At 49.6% G+C, this 12,671-nt stretch overlaps 1 protein-coding gene across 2 annotated transcripts in view; it reads left to right on the top strand.

Moving 5' to 3' along the window:
- The first annotated feature begins 1,566 nt into the window (after positions 1–1,566).
- Cdc42bpb (CDC42 binding protein kinase beta) overlaps positions 1,567–12,671 on the top strand; it is an 86,972-nt gene continuing 75,867 nt past the window's right edge. Inside the window, exon 1 of one of the 2 annotated variants that reach the window (XM_029541171.1) lies at positions 1,567–2,174. In XM_029541171.1, coding sequence (XP_029397031.1) covers positions 2,000–2,174 — 175 coding nt within the window. In that variant the 5' untranslated portion in view covers positions 1,567–1,999. The remainder of the gene's footprint in view (positions 2,175–12,671) is intronic. The other variant, XM_021201389.2, reaches the window with a different exon arrangement.

The following is a 12,671-nucleotide window of genomic DNA, read 5'->3' as shown; positions in this document are numbered from 1 at the left end:
AAGGGCTCCCTGGGTGGCAACTCAGATTCTTTCCCAAACTGACCAGAATGCACAGGAGATAACTTACTCTTCTACACCAGAGGAAATTGGCTACAGCAAGATAGATTTATTTATTTATCTACTGAGCAAACCCTATGTAGACTCACTGTTTCAAGTTCAAAGGAAGCTTATAGCTTATACACTTGGGTCTGATCTGTCCCAGGGGTAGACGGTGTCCTAAAAGGCAGTGTGGAAATAGATCTGGGATGAGCAGACACACTGAAGTCAGTTGGGTTGGGCACCTCAGACTGGTACCGGGGAGCAAGGGCAAAGTCCTAATTTGGAGGGATTAAATAGTCCAACAGCATGCAGTCAGAGAAGGGACTCAGGGTTGTCAGTGGGGAGTGGCTGGAAGTGTGACAGGGCCAGGCAAAGAAGACACTTTCTCGTGAAGACACTCTCGTGGGCATGCTTATGGGACAAAGAAGAAGCAAGAGGGCTGTGAAGGAAAAAAAAAAATGCAGTTGGCTGCTCAGACTTTGGTTTTGGTAGGAAGATTCTCTTGGGTTTTCATTTTAAGTTTTAACAACTGGGCATCACACACATGCAGTAACTCGTGAATATACTTTACGTGTGTATAGATTCCCTCACAATAATAAAGGTCTGACGAGGGTTCGCTCTATTTAACCTACTATACCGGGCTATTTTGTCTGTGTTTTAAAAACTCAGCTAGATATACACACATACTGACGCGCGTGAATTTTGAGGACAGTTTGGAGGCTTATGTGTATACTTCGTAACCCCAACCAAGTCATACATTATTCCCAGCAGGCAGGGACCCTTCAGTCGCTTCCTGCGCTGGAGTCGCCATTCGGCTTTCCACCCTGCGTTTTGCCTCAGGCTCCTCTCAGCTTCCGGCTTCCAATCCCCACCTGCCCCTCCTCTGCTGCACCACAAGCCCCCATTCTTTTGAAGCAACCTTGGGGTCCACAAAGGGCTCCTCCTCTGCGGAGGCTGGTGATGTCGTAAGGAATGTTTTACATCAACCTTCTGAGCCGCCCAACCGAATAAAAGTGGCGACTCGCCTGGAGACAACAGTCTACTCCCCACCAGGTCGACACCCTAATAATCAGTCAGGGGGTAGACACTGAACCGACGAGGCAGGGCACTGCGCATCCCCAGTGTGGAGCGCGCGTCCAGCGGACCCCGGAGCTTCCCGGCAGGTGCCCCACCCGCGTCTCCCGTGCGCACTCGGACCCAGGGCAATGTCGATCCGCAGCTCAGACGAGCTCAACCGAAACCCAGCAGTAATGGCCCCGGGGCCGCGCCGGACAGCTGCCTCTCTAGGCCACGAGGGTCGGTCCCGAGGCCCGGGAACAGAGCCGAACTAGGGAACCCAGGGCGCACACAGCGCGGCTCGGCGCCCCGCCCGCGCTCCTGTGCGCGTGCGCCACCCGCAATCTCGGTTTCGCACTGGGCACCCCGCCCCACACCGTTCCTACGGCGAACCGCGAGGCCCAAAGAGCGGCGGATCGCCGCGGGACGAGGGCGGGGCGTCGCGCTGAGGTCAGCGCGGCGGCGGTCGGCCCCGCGGTGGTTGGCTGCGCCGCGCTGGCCGCGCCCTGGTTGGCTTGCGGGTCGCGGGCTGGGCGGCCGGCCGGGCTGAGGTCGGGGCTCGGGCGCCGGTCGGGTGTGCGCGGTGCTGGGCTCCGCCGCGGTCCGGGTCGGTGACGGCGCGCGCGAGGGCGCGGCCGGGCGCCGAGGGCGGGGACGGCGTGCGGGCGTGCGGGCGGCGCCTAGAGGAGGAGACCGGCCCATGGACCCGCGGGGCCCGGTGCCCCAGACTCGGTGCCGCCGGGACGGAGCCCAAGATGTCGGCCTAGGCCGGGCTGCGACGACAAGGACTGTGCGGCTACTGGACGCCGGGGTGCGCGGCCGCCGGGCCGGGGAGTGCTGGCTCTGACGCCGGGGCGCACGGGCGGAGAGAGGCCGGCGCGTGGGGAGCGGGCCGCGCGGCACCATGTCGGCCAAGGTGCGGCTCAAGAAGCTGGAGCAGCTGCTCCTGGACGGGCCGTGGCGCAACGAGAGCGCCCTGAGCGTGGAGACGCTGCTGGACGTGCTGGTGTGCCTTTACACCGAGTGCAGCCACTCGGCGCTGCGCCGCGACAAGTATGTGGCGGAGTTCCTCGAGTGGGGTGAGTAAGGTGCCGCTCGCCCCCCCTGCGCCTCTCACTGTTCGCACCCGCGCCGGGCCTCCCTGGTCCTGCGCTCCGGAGCCACATCCCCCGTTCGCACTCCCCCCACTCCCGGCCATCGCCCTGGCCGCTTCCTAGACCCACCCTCCGAGTCTGGATATCATTTCCTGCAGCGCTCCCTGGGATATCCGCCCTGCCCCCGCCCCGGACTAGCCTTTGGGGTCCAGAGTCGAGTCTGGAGCTACCCCTCCCAGCCCTAGACTCTGCCGGGTGGGAGGGCAGCCCCTGTGCCTACCTCCTCACCACCCGCCCCTGCTCGGTGGGCCTTCCGAGGGCATCGTCCCATAGCCCAGCCCCTAGGGCTCCACCCAGGTGACAGCCTGTCCACCTCCCCTTGATGTCCACGGCTTGAATAATCCTTTCTTTTAGCACGGCCGAGCGATTTTTAAATGTTAAAGGATTTATATAAAATACACCACGCAAGAACCCTCCCCCAGCCCCCCAACCCCCGACTCCCGAATTGTAACCGTGTCAGACTCGTGATATTTCGGTGTGTGTGTGTGTGACAGCTAGAACTGTCACTTAAAAACGTATACATCTGATCTTGGGTATTCAGTTGATTTAGGGATCTAATGCAGTAGTCATAGGTCGGATGACCTATTGTGCTTTATTAGGACAAATGCCTGATTAAGTCATTCATTGACAGCTTCCAAGACAGTCTACAGTGTAAGGTTTCAACCAACCCGGACAGTAATTTCCCCTTAAGACCCTCAGTTCCCCGACAAGGACTGAGGAGGAGGAAGTGTGGCTTAGGTTCAGGTCCAGCTCTGTAAATCATGTCCTTGGTTGCTTTCGTCACGGGACTAAGACTGCAGTTTGAACCAGTCGTTTCTGATCTTTGGGACAGATAAGGTTGATATTTACACGAGGAAACAAATGTGTTCCACACGCAGGCCTCCTCCTCTCACGCTGTGGGCCAGAATCTAGAGCTGTGTGTAGAACTTCGGTATCCCTCAGTTTTAGGGGGCTTTTGCCTGGTTGCTGTTCTGTGAGATGTTGCTGCAGATGCTTGAGAGCAACTGGGGGAGGTGTGGGGGCTTTGTTGCAAGGGGCCTCTGCTCTTGGTCACACAGAGGATTGAGCCTCTCCTTGAGAGCACTGGCTCTCCGGAGACTTATCAGTGACACGATTTCCAGCTGGATAGTGAACTGACTTCAGGATTGCTTTGAAAGTGAGGTCTTTAGTGCACGCTGCAATCTGAGATGTCTCAATATTGGATTTGCCATTCTCAGCGCTGGATCTTGAGATCGAGGCCATCCTGCAGTCAGGTTCAGCTGGGTGCCCAGGGTACGGCAGTGAGGGCTGAGGAGGTGTGGGGGAGGCCCATTTCTCTCAGGAGGTGTGGTCCAGGTGTCCTCTGCCTGGGCCCTGGGAAGCTCCAGGACTGGATGTGTCAGAAGGCTGGGCGCCCTTCCCGGGATGACGCTCTGCTCCGCATGCGGACAGGAAGGGCAGATTTTGTAATATTTGACCTTTCCAAATCTAAACAGAAGCTGTGTGCTGTAGTGTAGACATAGTTTTAAAATTGTGTTTTGTCTCTTGGAAATTGTGATTACAAATAAATTATCCTCTTAGTTCCTACTATAAGCTTTTAATTAAGAGCAACCCAGCTGTGATGGCACCCAGCTATAATCCTGGCATTTGGGAGGCAGAGACAGGAGCTAAGTATTGAAGGCTAGTCTCAGCTACATTGTGAGTTTGAAGCCCAGTGTGGGTTATCTAAGAGTGAGTGTCCCTGAACAACAAAAACCAAATTATAGAACAGAATGGCCTTAACTACAAGACAAAGTTTTAATGAAATAGTACCACCATTTAGACTGCCAGGTCCTCTTACATATGTCCCTGTGTGCGCTGTTGTAACCTTGAAGTGGTGTGTTTCAGGTAAAGACACATGCACAGTCTCTGTGTAGATGTTTGGTGACAAGACAAAGAATGCTTTTCTCAATAAGACCATTCTAGAGCACTAACCTAACTTCGTTCCGCCTGTTTGGACGTCTCTGAGAGCCAGTTTGTCCCACCACACAGGTCTTGGCAAGTCTCTAGTGACCAGCAGGTAGGTCCTTGGAACTTAGGAAGGGAAACAGCCAACTCAGCCCTGAGGAAACTTAAGGGAAATCTTTGAGAAATTTGGAAAATAAAAGTAATAAAAAGTTTCTAAGTTGTAAAGGTTGTCCCTGGTCCCCTGTGGTCGAGTGTTTGTGTTGGATGCAGGCACTGCAGGCCGGTCCTCACCTTGCCTTCGGCTTTGTTTATCATCTGATTGGTTTCCTCCGTGAAATTCCGGACCGTGATTAAAAGTTGGAAATTCTGTGCCTTGTATGTGTGTTTCTTAAAATGTAAATTAGAAGCTGTTTGAAGTGCAGCATATGAAACACTTTAAAGTTTCTGCTGGCAAATGGTAATAAATATAGACACCCCAACGTCCTGTCTTTTCTCTTTGTCTTTTTCTTTTGATATAAAAATGTGTTTTCACATACGGAGTTTTTTCATAGCTCAAGTGTAATCTTTCAAAAGCGTCTCTGCTTGAAACCCCAGCTGCCCTGCGCGGGCCTGGCTGGGCGGCTTCCCTCGGGGTAGCCCCTTAATGAACAGAGCTGGCTTTTTGTCCTATGGTTAATTCCTTGTAGCTTCTCCCCTCCCTCCCTTCCTCCTTCCCCTCCTCCTCCTCCTCCTCCTCCTCCTCCTCTTCCTTCTCTTCTTTCTTTTGTTTATTCAAGACAGGGTTTGTCTGTGTAGACAAGGTTGAACTCAGAGGTCTGCCTGCCTCTGTCTCTTGAGTGCTGGGATTGAAGGTATGTGACACTACTCCTAGCAAGCAGGTTTTTAATTTCTTTAATAAAATTTTTTCTTCTTATTTTTTCATATATGAATATTTCCCCTGTGTGCACATGTATGTACTTCATGCAGTGCAGTACCCTCAGAGGCCAGAAGAGGGTGTCAGAAGCCCTGGGACTGGCTTTACAGACAGTTGTGAGTTGTCCTGTGGGTACTGGGAATTGAACCTGGGTCCTCTAGAAGAGTAGCCAGTGCTCTTTACGTCTGAGTCATCTCTCAAGCTGCTTAAAACAACAACAACAACAACAACAACAACAAAACTATGTGTGCACAGGCATGTGTACTGTAGTGCATGTGTGGCATCTAGTGGGGGTCGGCGCTCTCCGGGCTTGGTGGCCGGCACTTTTAAGTCACTTTACCCATCATCACTTTAAATGCTCTTTCTCATCACCAGTGTGACCATACGGTCTAAGACTGGATGGCACTAAGTATTCCCAAATGCCTAGTGGCTTATGATTTCTGTGGATAAGTTGTCTGCGGAACATGAAAATACTTTTTAAAATTAGAGATTTGGAAACATATCTTTTAATGAGCTCTAAATTAGAAGGAAATGCTGGAGGTTGCATGATAGAAACATAGGCTAACATAATTTCTATTTTATAAGTAGCTCCTTAACATGCTCGCTGACACTGAGCGCAGGGCATGAGATCGACAGTGGAAACAATTAAACATTAACAGGCCAGTCTGGTCCTGCTCGGTGTCCTCGCACCACCACGAGGACTGAAAATCGAGCCAACAGCAGTGTGTGCCTTACATCTCCAAACACAGAATTGCAGTTGAAGAGTTCTCAGTTAGGGTGTCGCAGTTGGGCCACCTAGTCGGAAGTTTCTCTCAGAAGTGTGGTGAATTCCTCTCTGAGCAGTGCTCAAGGGTAACTTGGGGAACTGAGCCTACTGAAGGGTGGCAGGCAGGTCCTCTCCTGCTTCCTCCTCCTCCCTCTCAGCCTCTTGCTGGGGAGCCAGGCGCCCAGGTTGCTTGTCTAGACATCAACCTGTGAGCGGACAAGACTTAATTCCAAACACTAACATGGACTAAGAAGATCCAGTGTATTTTTTGTTAGTGAGGAGAAAGTATTTACATTTTTAAAAATTTTTTATATATTTTGTGAATATGTATGTTGGCCACCATGTGTGGAGGTCATGCTTCCGGGGGTGAGCTCTGCCCCTCCACTGGGTGAGTTCTGGAGATCAAACTCAGGTTATCAGGTTTGCTGGAGAGCAGCCCCGTTACCTGAAAGCATTGCGCTGGCACTGAGGAGTTTTTGAGACTGATAACGTTAATTAATCTATTAATTAATACAGGAGACCAAATATAGGCTTTATATTTACTTGTTTATTTTTAAGAAATTAAAATCTGAATAAGGAGTTAGCTTACTTGGTAGAGTATTTTCCTAGCATGTACAAATCCTGGGTTCAGTTTCTAATACTGTGTATACATTTGACATGGTGGCTCCTGCCTGTGACCTAGCGACAAGGAGGTGGAGCTAGGAAGATCAGAACTCAAGGTCATTCTTGGTCATTCTTGGCTACATAGGTCAACCAGGGCTACATGAGACCCTGGGGCAAAAACAAAAACAAACAAAAGAACTTTTAAAAAATCAAAAGAGTGTAACCAAGTAGTTTTATATGAACCCTGTGACAAGATACATATTGGGTCCCTTTCCACTTTAATGTTTTATAATTTACTTTTTTTGTTTGTTTGTTTGTTTTTCGAGACAGGGTTTCTATGTGTAGCCCTGGCTGTCCTGGAACTCAATCTGTAGACCAGGCTGGCCTCGAACTCAGAAATCCACCTGCCTCTGCCTCCTGAGTGCTGGGATTAAAGGCGTGCGCTACCACGCCCAACTAGTTTACTTATTTTTTAAGAATGTTACTTTGTGTGTGGATGGTGAGTGCACCTTGTATGGGTGTCAGAGTACTGTGTGTGTGTGTGTGTGTGTGTGTACGCGCACATGTGCACGGATCTCTCTAAGCTTGGTGGAAAGTGCCTCTACCACCCTTTGAGCCCTCTCGCTGGCCCTGACGAACTTTTAACGTTTGTTTATTTTGAGGCAGAGTTTTATGTGATCCAGGTTACCCTAGGATTCTGAGTAGCCAGAGATGACCTTGAACTTTTCATCTCTGGCCTCTGTCTCCATTCCTGGAATCCCAGACACCAGTCACCAGGCCAGCTGTACCTGAGGTTTTAGTCTCAGATCCTAGGATAGGACCTTAAGATTTCCTCAGCGTGTGCCTGAACTTGCACACCGTCCTTACTGAGGAAGACCTGGAAACCAAGGAGCTCGGTCTTCTCAAAAGAAAGTCCTGAGTGTTTTGACAGTGTGACTGTATTCAAGACAGTTAGTTCTCTTTCTTGTTTTGGAAGAGGCTATAGCCTCAACCCCCACATAGTAATTTTTTTTTCACAATTTTTAACATTTAAAACCTACCAGAAAACCTTGTATGTACAAACAGAACAGGCACCTACGAAGTAGGGCTTATTCTCTGAGTTTGGTTTTAAACAAGTCTGTGCTGACCACTAGTTTATGGTTTGTCATTGGTTGGTGGGTCGCCAGCAATTGTTTTTAGATGAGCACTGTCCAAGAAAAGGTTATAGGGAACTTTGGATTTTTCTGTTCTTAGGAATGTGTTGAAAATTCAGGAATTTTGAATTATTTCATTCATATTCTGTCCTTGGATTGGAGTCCCTTTGGCAAACTTGTGAAGCTTTTCCCACTCAGGTGATTCCTGTCATCTCTGGGTGGGGGATTCTGAGACACTGTGGGGCTCACCCTATTCTATGATCCGCTCTCCCTTAGTAAACTGGTTCCAAAACTTTCCTGTAATTCTGAGGCAACATCCATCCATGTGTGTGTCTCTTCCCTGAGGACCACAGCCATCTTTGGTCTTCCTGGCTGCCTGTTGCTGGTTGATTTTTGACTTTTTCTTTGGGTCTCCTTTAGCACAGGCCTAACTAAAGCTCTTGACCCCCAGACATAAGTGGGTGCTTTCCCCATGTTCAAACCCTTTGCAGGATCGGTTGTTTCAATCTGTCTACCTGCCCGCCTTTAAAGGCTTCTCTGTGTAACACCCCTGGCAGTCCTGGAATCCGCCTTGTAGGCCAGGCTGACCTTGAACTCATAAGAGATCCACGGGCCACTGTCTCCCGCCAGGCTCACTCTGTTTTTCATTCATTACTTTTTCCATTAGAAACTCCTGCCCATCTTTATAATGATGCCTTTCTAAACCCTCAGCCCAGCGCTAGGGTTCAGAGTAGACCTAAAAGGGTCCGAGTAATCCTAGTTCTGGTAGTTACATTTAACAGCATTTCTGTTAAACACGTTGGAGTGATTTTTCTGTACATTTAAGTTTACCCTCATCACTGTGGCACATTTACGTAGAGCTGTGGAATTGAAACAGCAGGCCTAGCCGGGCGTGGTGGTGCACGCCTTTAATCCCAGCCCTTGTGAGGCAGAGGCAGGCAGATTTCTGAGTTCGAGGCCAGCCTGGTCTACAGAGTGAGTTCCAGGACAGCCAGGACTACACAGAGAAACTGTCTCGAAAAAAACCAAAAAAAAAAAAAAAAAAAAAAAAAAAAAAAAAAAAGAAAAGAAAAAAAAAAGAAACAGCAGGCCTTTGCTGCCTCTGCCTCAGGCTGTGACGTTTATCTGCCTGTAAGTCAAGACCACACCACACTGCCTGCTGGGAGAGGAACGCCGAGATATAAAACTAAGGCTGCATTCACTGTCACCTTAAATTGGCGTGTCATGGGCCAGGGCTAGTAGGACAACAGGTTCTTAGAAGTGGCCAGGAGGCTAAAGAGATGAGAGGGCTCAGGGGTTAAGAGCACTGGCTAGTTTTCCAGAGGGCCTGTAATAACCACCTGTAAATTCCAGTTCCCCAGCAGATCTGACGCCCTCTTCTGGCCTCTGAGGGCGCCACCACATGTGTAGTACACAGATACACATGCAGACCGAACACCCATACACATTAAAACTGTTGGATATGGGCCCCTCTCAGCTGCGCCCCTCCGTGTCTTGGGCAGTAGGGTGGCGATGAAGCCACTGTGGAGAAGCCTTTCGTGTTGGGCTGCTCTGTTGTTAGCAGTTTCTGGCTCCCCTCTTGCACAACACACTTGTGGCCTCCTCTGACTCTGCCCTTTGGTACCACCTGCCTGTTGGGGGACAGCCTTTGTCTTCTGTCTCCTTTTTCAAATACTGCTACGTAATTTGGCTTGCGTTGATATTCAGTGTTGCCATTCTTACCAGGAGGTGACAGTTATCACAGTTAGCCCATAAAGAGTCCACGTGGGCATCTTTTCTAAGCTTTGCGTGCCAGGTTTATGTGATTGGAGTACATTATTTTCCTTTAGCTTGAGCCTCAGGGAACAGACCTGAATTTCACACTAGGCTTTACTTATTTCGTTGTTTTTTTTTTTTTTTTACTTACTTGAAACATGATTCCACTGTGTGGCCCTGGCTATCTCTGAGCTGGCTGTGTAGCCCAGGCTGGTCTTGAACTCACAGGACTCCTCCTGCCTCTGCTTCCAGAGTGCTGGCACTAAAGGCATGCACTACCATGCCTGGCTTTGTAAGAGATTTTCTTTTAAACCCAGAACACCAGTATAGTCACATGCCTCACAGAGTCTGCCATTCCTGTGTCTTCTAGAGCCTTCCATGTTTTCTGCCTCATTTGAAGTTTCTTTAGGCTTCTACTGAGCTGCTGTCCATCTATTTCTTTGTGCTTCTAATGGGCTTTCTCTCTCTTAGGAGCTGGGGGAAGATTGGAGGTTGGCCTGGAACTTGATACGCCTGCCCAAGGCTGGCCTCGTCCTTCTACATTTCCGTGCACTCGCCTGCCCCAGGTGCTCTGCACACCAGGCTTTAGTGGGGGTTGCTTTTGTTTCTTTCCTTAATTCATTCCCCCTGGATTTTGTGTGTCTTTTCCCTTTAAGGGAGTGGGGTCAGCCGGGATGACAGCGTGGCCGCACATGGGCTGAGAGGCTGGAAGGACTTCCCTGAGCTGTGTGAAGTATCCCTCCTGCCTATGCTCCCAGAATGCTTCTGTTGCTGGCCCGCTGAGGCTCTGCCGCCTTGGTGTGACCGTTCGGATCCTTCGCCTCCGAGGGACTGTGGCTCTCTGGCTCTCTGTCCCTGGGTTCTCCATTATGTGCATCTGAGTGAAGCCGTTCAGTTGCGTCTCCTTCCTAGTCCTTTGCAGCTTGTTTCCGTGGTGCCCACTCCTGGCCAGGTGTTTATGTTCTTCAGTATTTCTTTGATAGCATCTTGGTTTTGTTTTATGATGGCGAAAGCTTTTATATGTGTTTCTATGTTTTAATTGACTTATGTACATAATTATGCTCAGACATTTTCTTCTTTCATTCTAGTTTCTTTCTCTCTGTGTGGTATATGTCCATGAGTGTCTGTGGGCAGTGTACAGGTGTGAGCATGCACCTATGTAGAGGACACAGGTAGACATTGGGTATCTTCTGTTGTTCTCTACCTTGGTTTTTGAAACTGCCTCTTTACTGACACTGAAACTCTGACTGCTAGGCTGGCCGGCCAGTGAGCCCTGGGGACACACCTGTCCCTGTTCCCCCAGCACCGGGTCACAGACACCAGGGCAGCTTTTACATGGAGGCTGCGATCTGAGTAGGTCCTCAGGCTTGCACAGTGGGTGCTTTACGCACTGAACCCCTCCCCCCACTTCTGCTCCTCCTTCTTTCCTAAGACAGGTCTTGCTGTGTTGCTGGGGCTGCCCACAGGCCAGTGTCTTTGGAGAAGCTGTTTCCACACCTGGTGCTTTGGACTGTCTTTCTGACTGTATGTTTCTGATCGGAACTCTATCACCGGCACACTGGAAGTGTTTATCTCACTTTTAAGAAATAGGATGTGGGGGGAGGATATAGGGGACTTTGGGGATAGCATTTGAAAAGTAAATGAAGTAAATACCTAATTAAAAAATGGAAAAAAAAAAAAAGAAATAGAATGTGGCAGGGGTGGGGGTTGCAGAGATGCCCAATATAGAGAGCACTTCCCATATTTCCAGGGACTCCAGTTTGGCTTCCAGCATCTACAAAGGGTGGCCTGCAAGTGCCTGTAACTTTGGCTCCAAAAGATCTCCCGTTCTTTTCTAGCCTATGTGGCCACATGTGGTTTATACTCATACAAGCACATATAAATAAAATTTTTTCTTTTTCTTTCAAAGACAGGGTTTCTCTGTATAGTGACCCTGGCTGTCCTTGAACTTACTGTATAGTGACCAAGCTGGCCTCAAACTTACAGAGATCCTCTTGCCTCTGCATCCTGAGTGCTGGGATTGAAGGCATGAGCTACCATGCCTAGCCCAATAAAAATCTTAAAAAGAAAGGAAGGAAGGAAAGACAAGAAAGACGTGGCCCCATAAGTGTGATTGGCAGTCCAGAACTGGTAATTTGGTATCGTAGTTTTTTTTCTCTTGGTCTTGAAAGTTTCCCCAAGGAGAACTTTCCAGTCTGTGTGGTGGCAGAGTGGGCGTGGCTGCAGTAGCTGGGAAGGTGTGGTGAGGTGGAGGTGAGCAAGGGTCAGCCGAGGAACAACTGCTTCCACAGTCTCCTGCCTCTGCCCCTCAGCTCTGCCCCAGTACTGCCCTTCACCCTCTCTCGCCAGCCGCTCTGCTCTGTGCACACACAGGTTTCAGGTCCGCAGCTCTGCTACTTAGAGACCACTTGTCTAATTGCTCTCCCCACCACAGAGCTGCACGGCCATTGCCAGGCCACTGTTGTTTCTCGTCTTTCATTCCAGGTGTCAGAGCTCGGGATTGAACGCGGGGCTTTATGCAGACTATACTAACTCTGAACCTTTGAGCTGTATCCGCAACTCCACCAAGTATTAGGAAGGACCTGGGATGTACCAGCACTGAGTTGCTGAACAAAACACAAACTCCTGCTCAGCTTGTCTTTGAGACTGATTGGGGTTGCGACCTCAGTGTGTAGGTGAAGGGCGTGCTGTGTTCTGTGGCCCTGCACACGTGGCTCCGAGGCTCCCGTGGCTCCTGTGGCCTGGGCTTACTCTTTCCTTTGATCTGGATACATTTGCTGTTTCACTTTCTGTTTCGGTTTTCTTGGAAGGGATCTGGGTTGAGTTACAGAGGAGGCAGAGGTAAGAAAGTCCAGCCCTCCCAATGCCATTTTATAGTGATTGTTTGCTCCTGAGAAAGATGCTAATTTTATAAGTGATTAATAAATAGCAATCCTTTAAGTAATTTTGCTGTATTTGTTCTGTTAAGACAGAGTCTCACTGTTTATCCTTTTCAGGGTTAGAAGTCATCCTATAGACCAGGCTGGGCTCTGATTCACAGAACTCCACCTGCCTCTGCCTCCCAGTGCATGAGCCACCACATCCTCCTTGAAGTAATTCTGCAGCTCAGTCACACATGGGTGTTTTTAACCCCAAATATTTGAAATCAATTTATTGAATTTGTTTAAGTATATTAACAAGACAGCCCTTTTTTTTTGTTGTTTTTTGTTTTGTTTTGTTTTTTTTTGTTTTGTTTTTTTTTCGAGACAGGGTTTCTCTGTATAGCCCTGGCTGTCCTGGAACTCACTTTGTAGACCAGGCTGGCCTCGAACTCAGAAATCCGCCTG

Source organism: Mus pahari, chromosome 7 (genome assembly GCF_900095145.1).
Source record: "Mus pahari chromosome 7, PAHARI_EIJ_v1.1, whole genome shotgun sequence".
Taxonomy (NCBI): Eukaryota; Metazoa; Chordata; class Mammalia; order Rodentia; family Muridae; genus Mus; species Mus pahari.
Note: the sequence above shows the minus strand (reverse complement) of the source record. Positions and strands in the feature narration are given on the sequence as shown.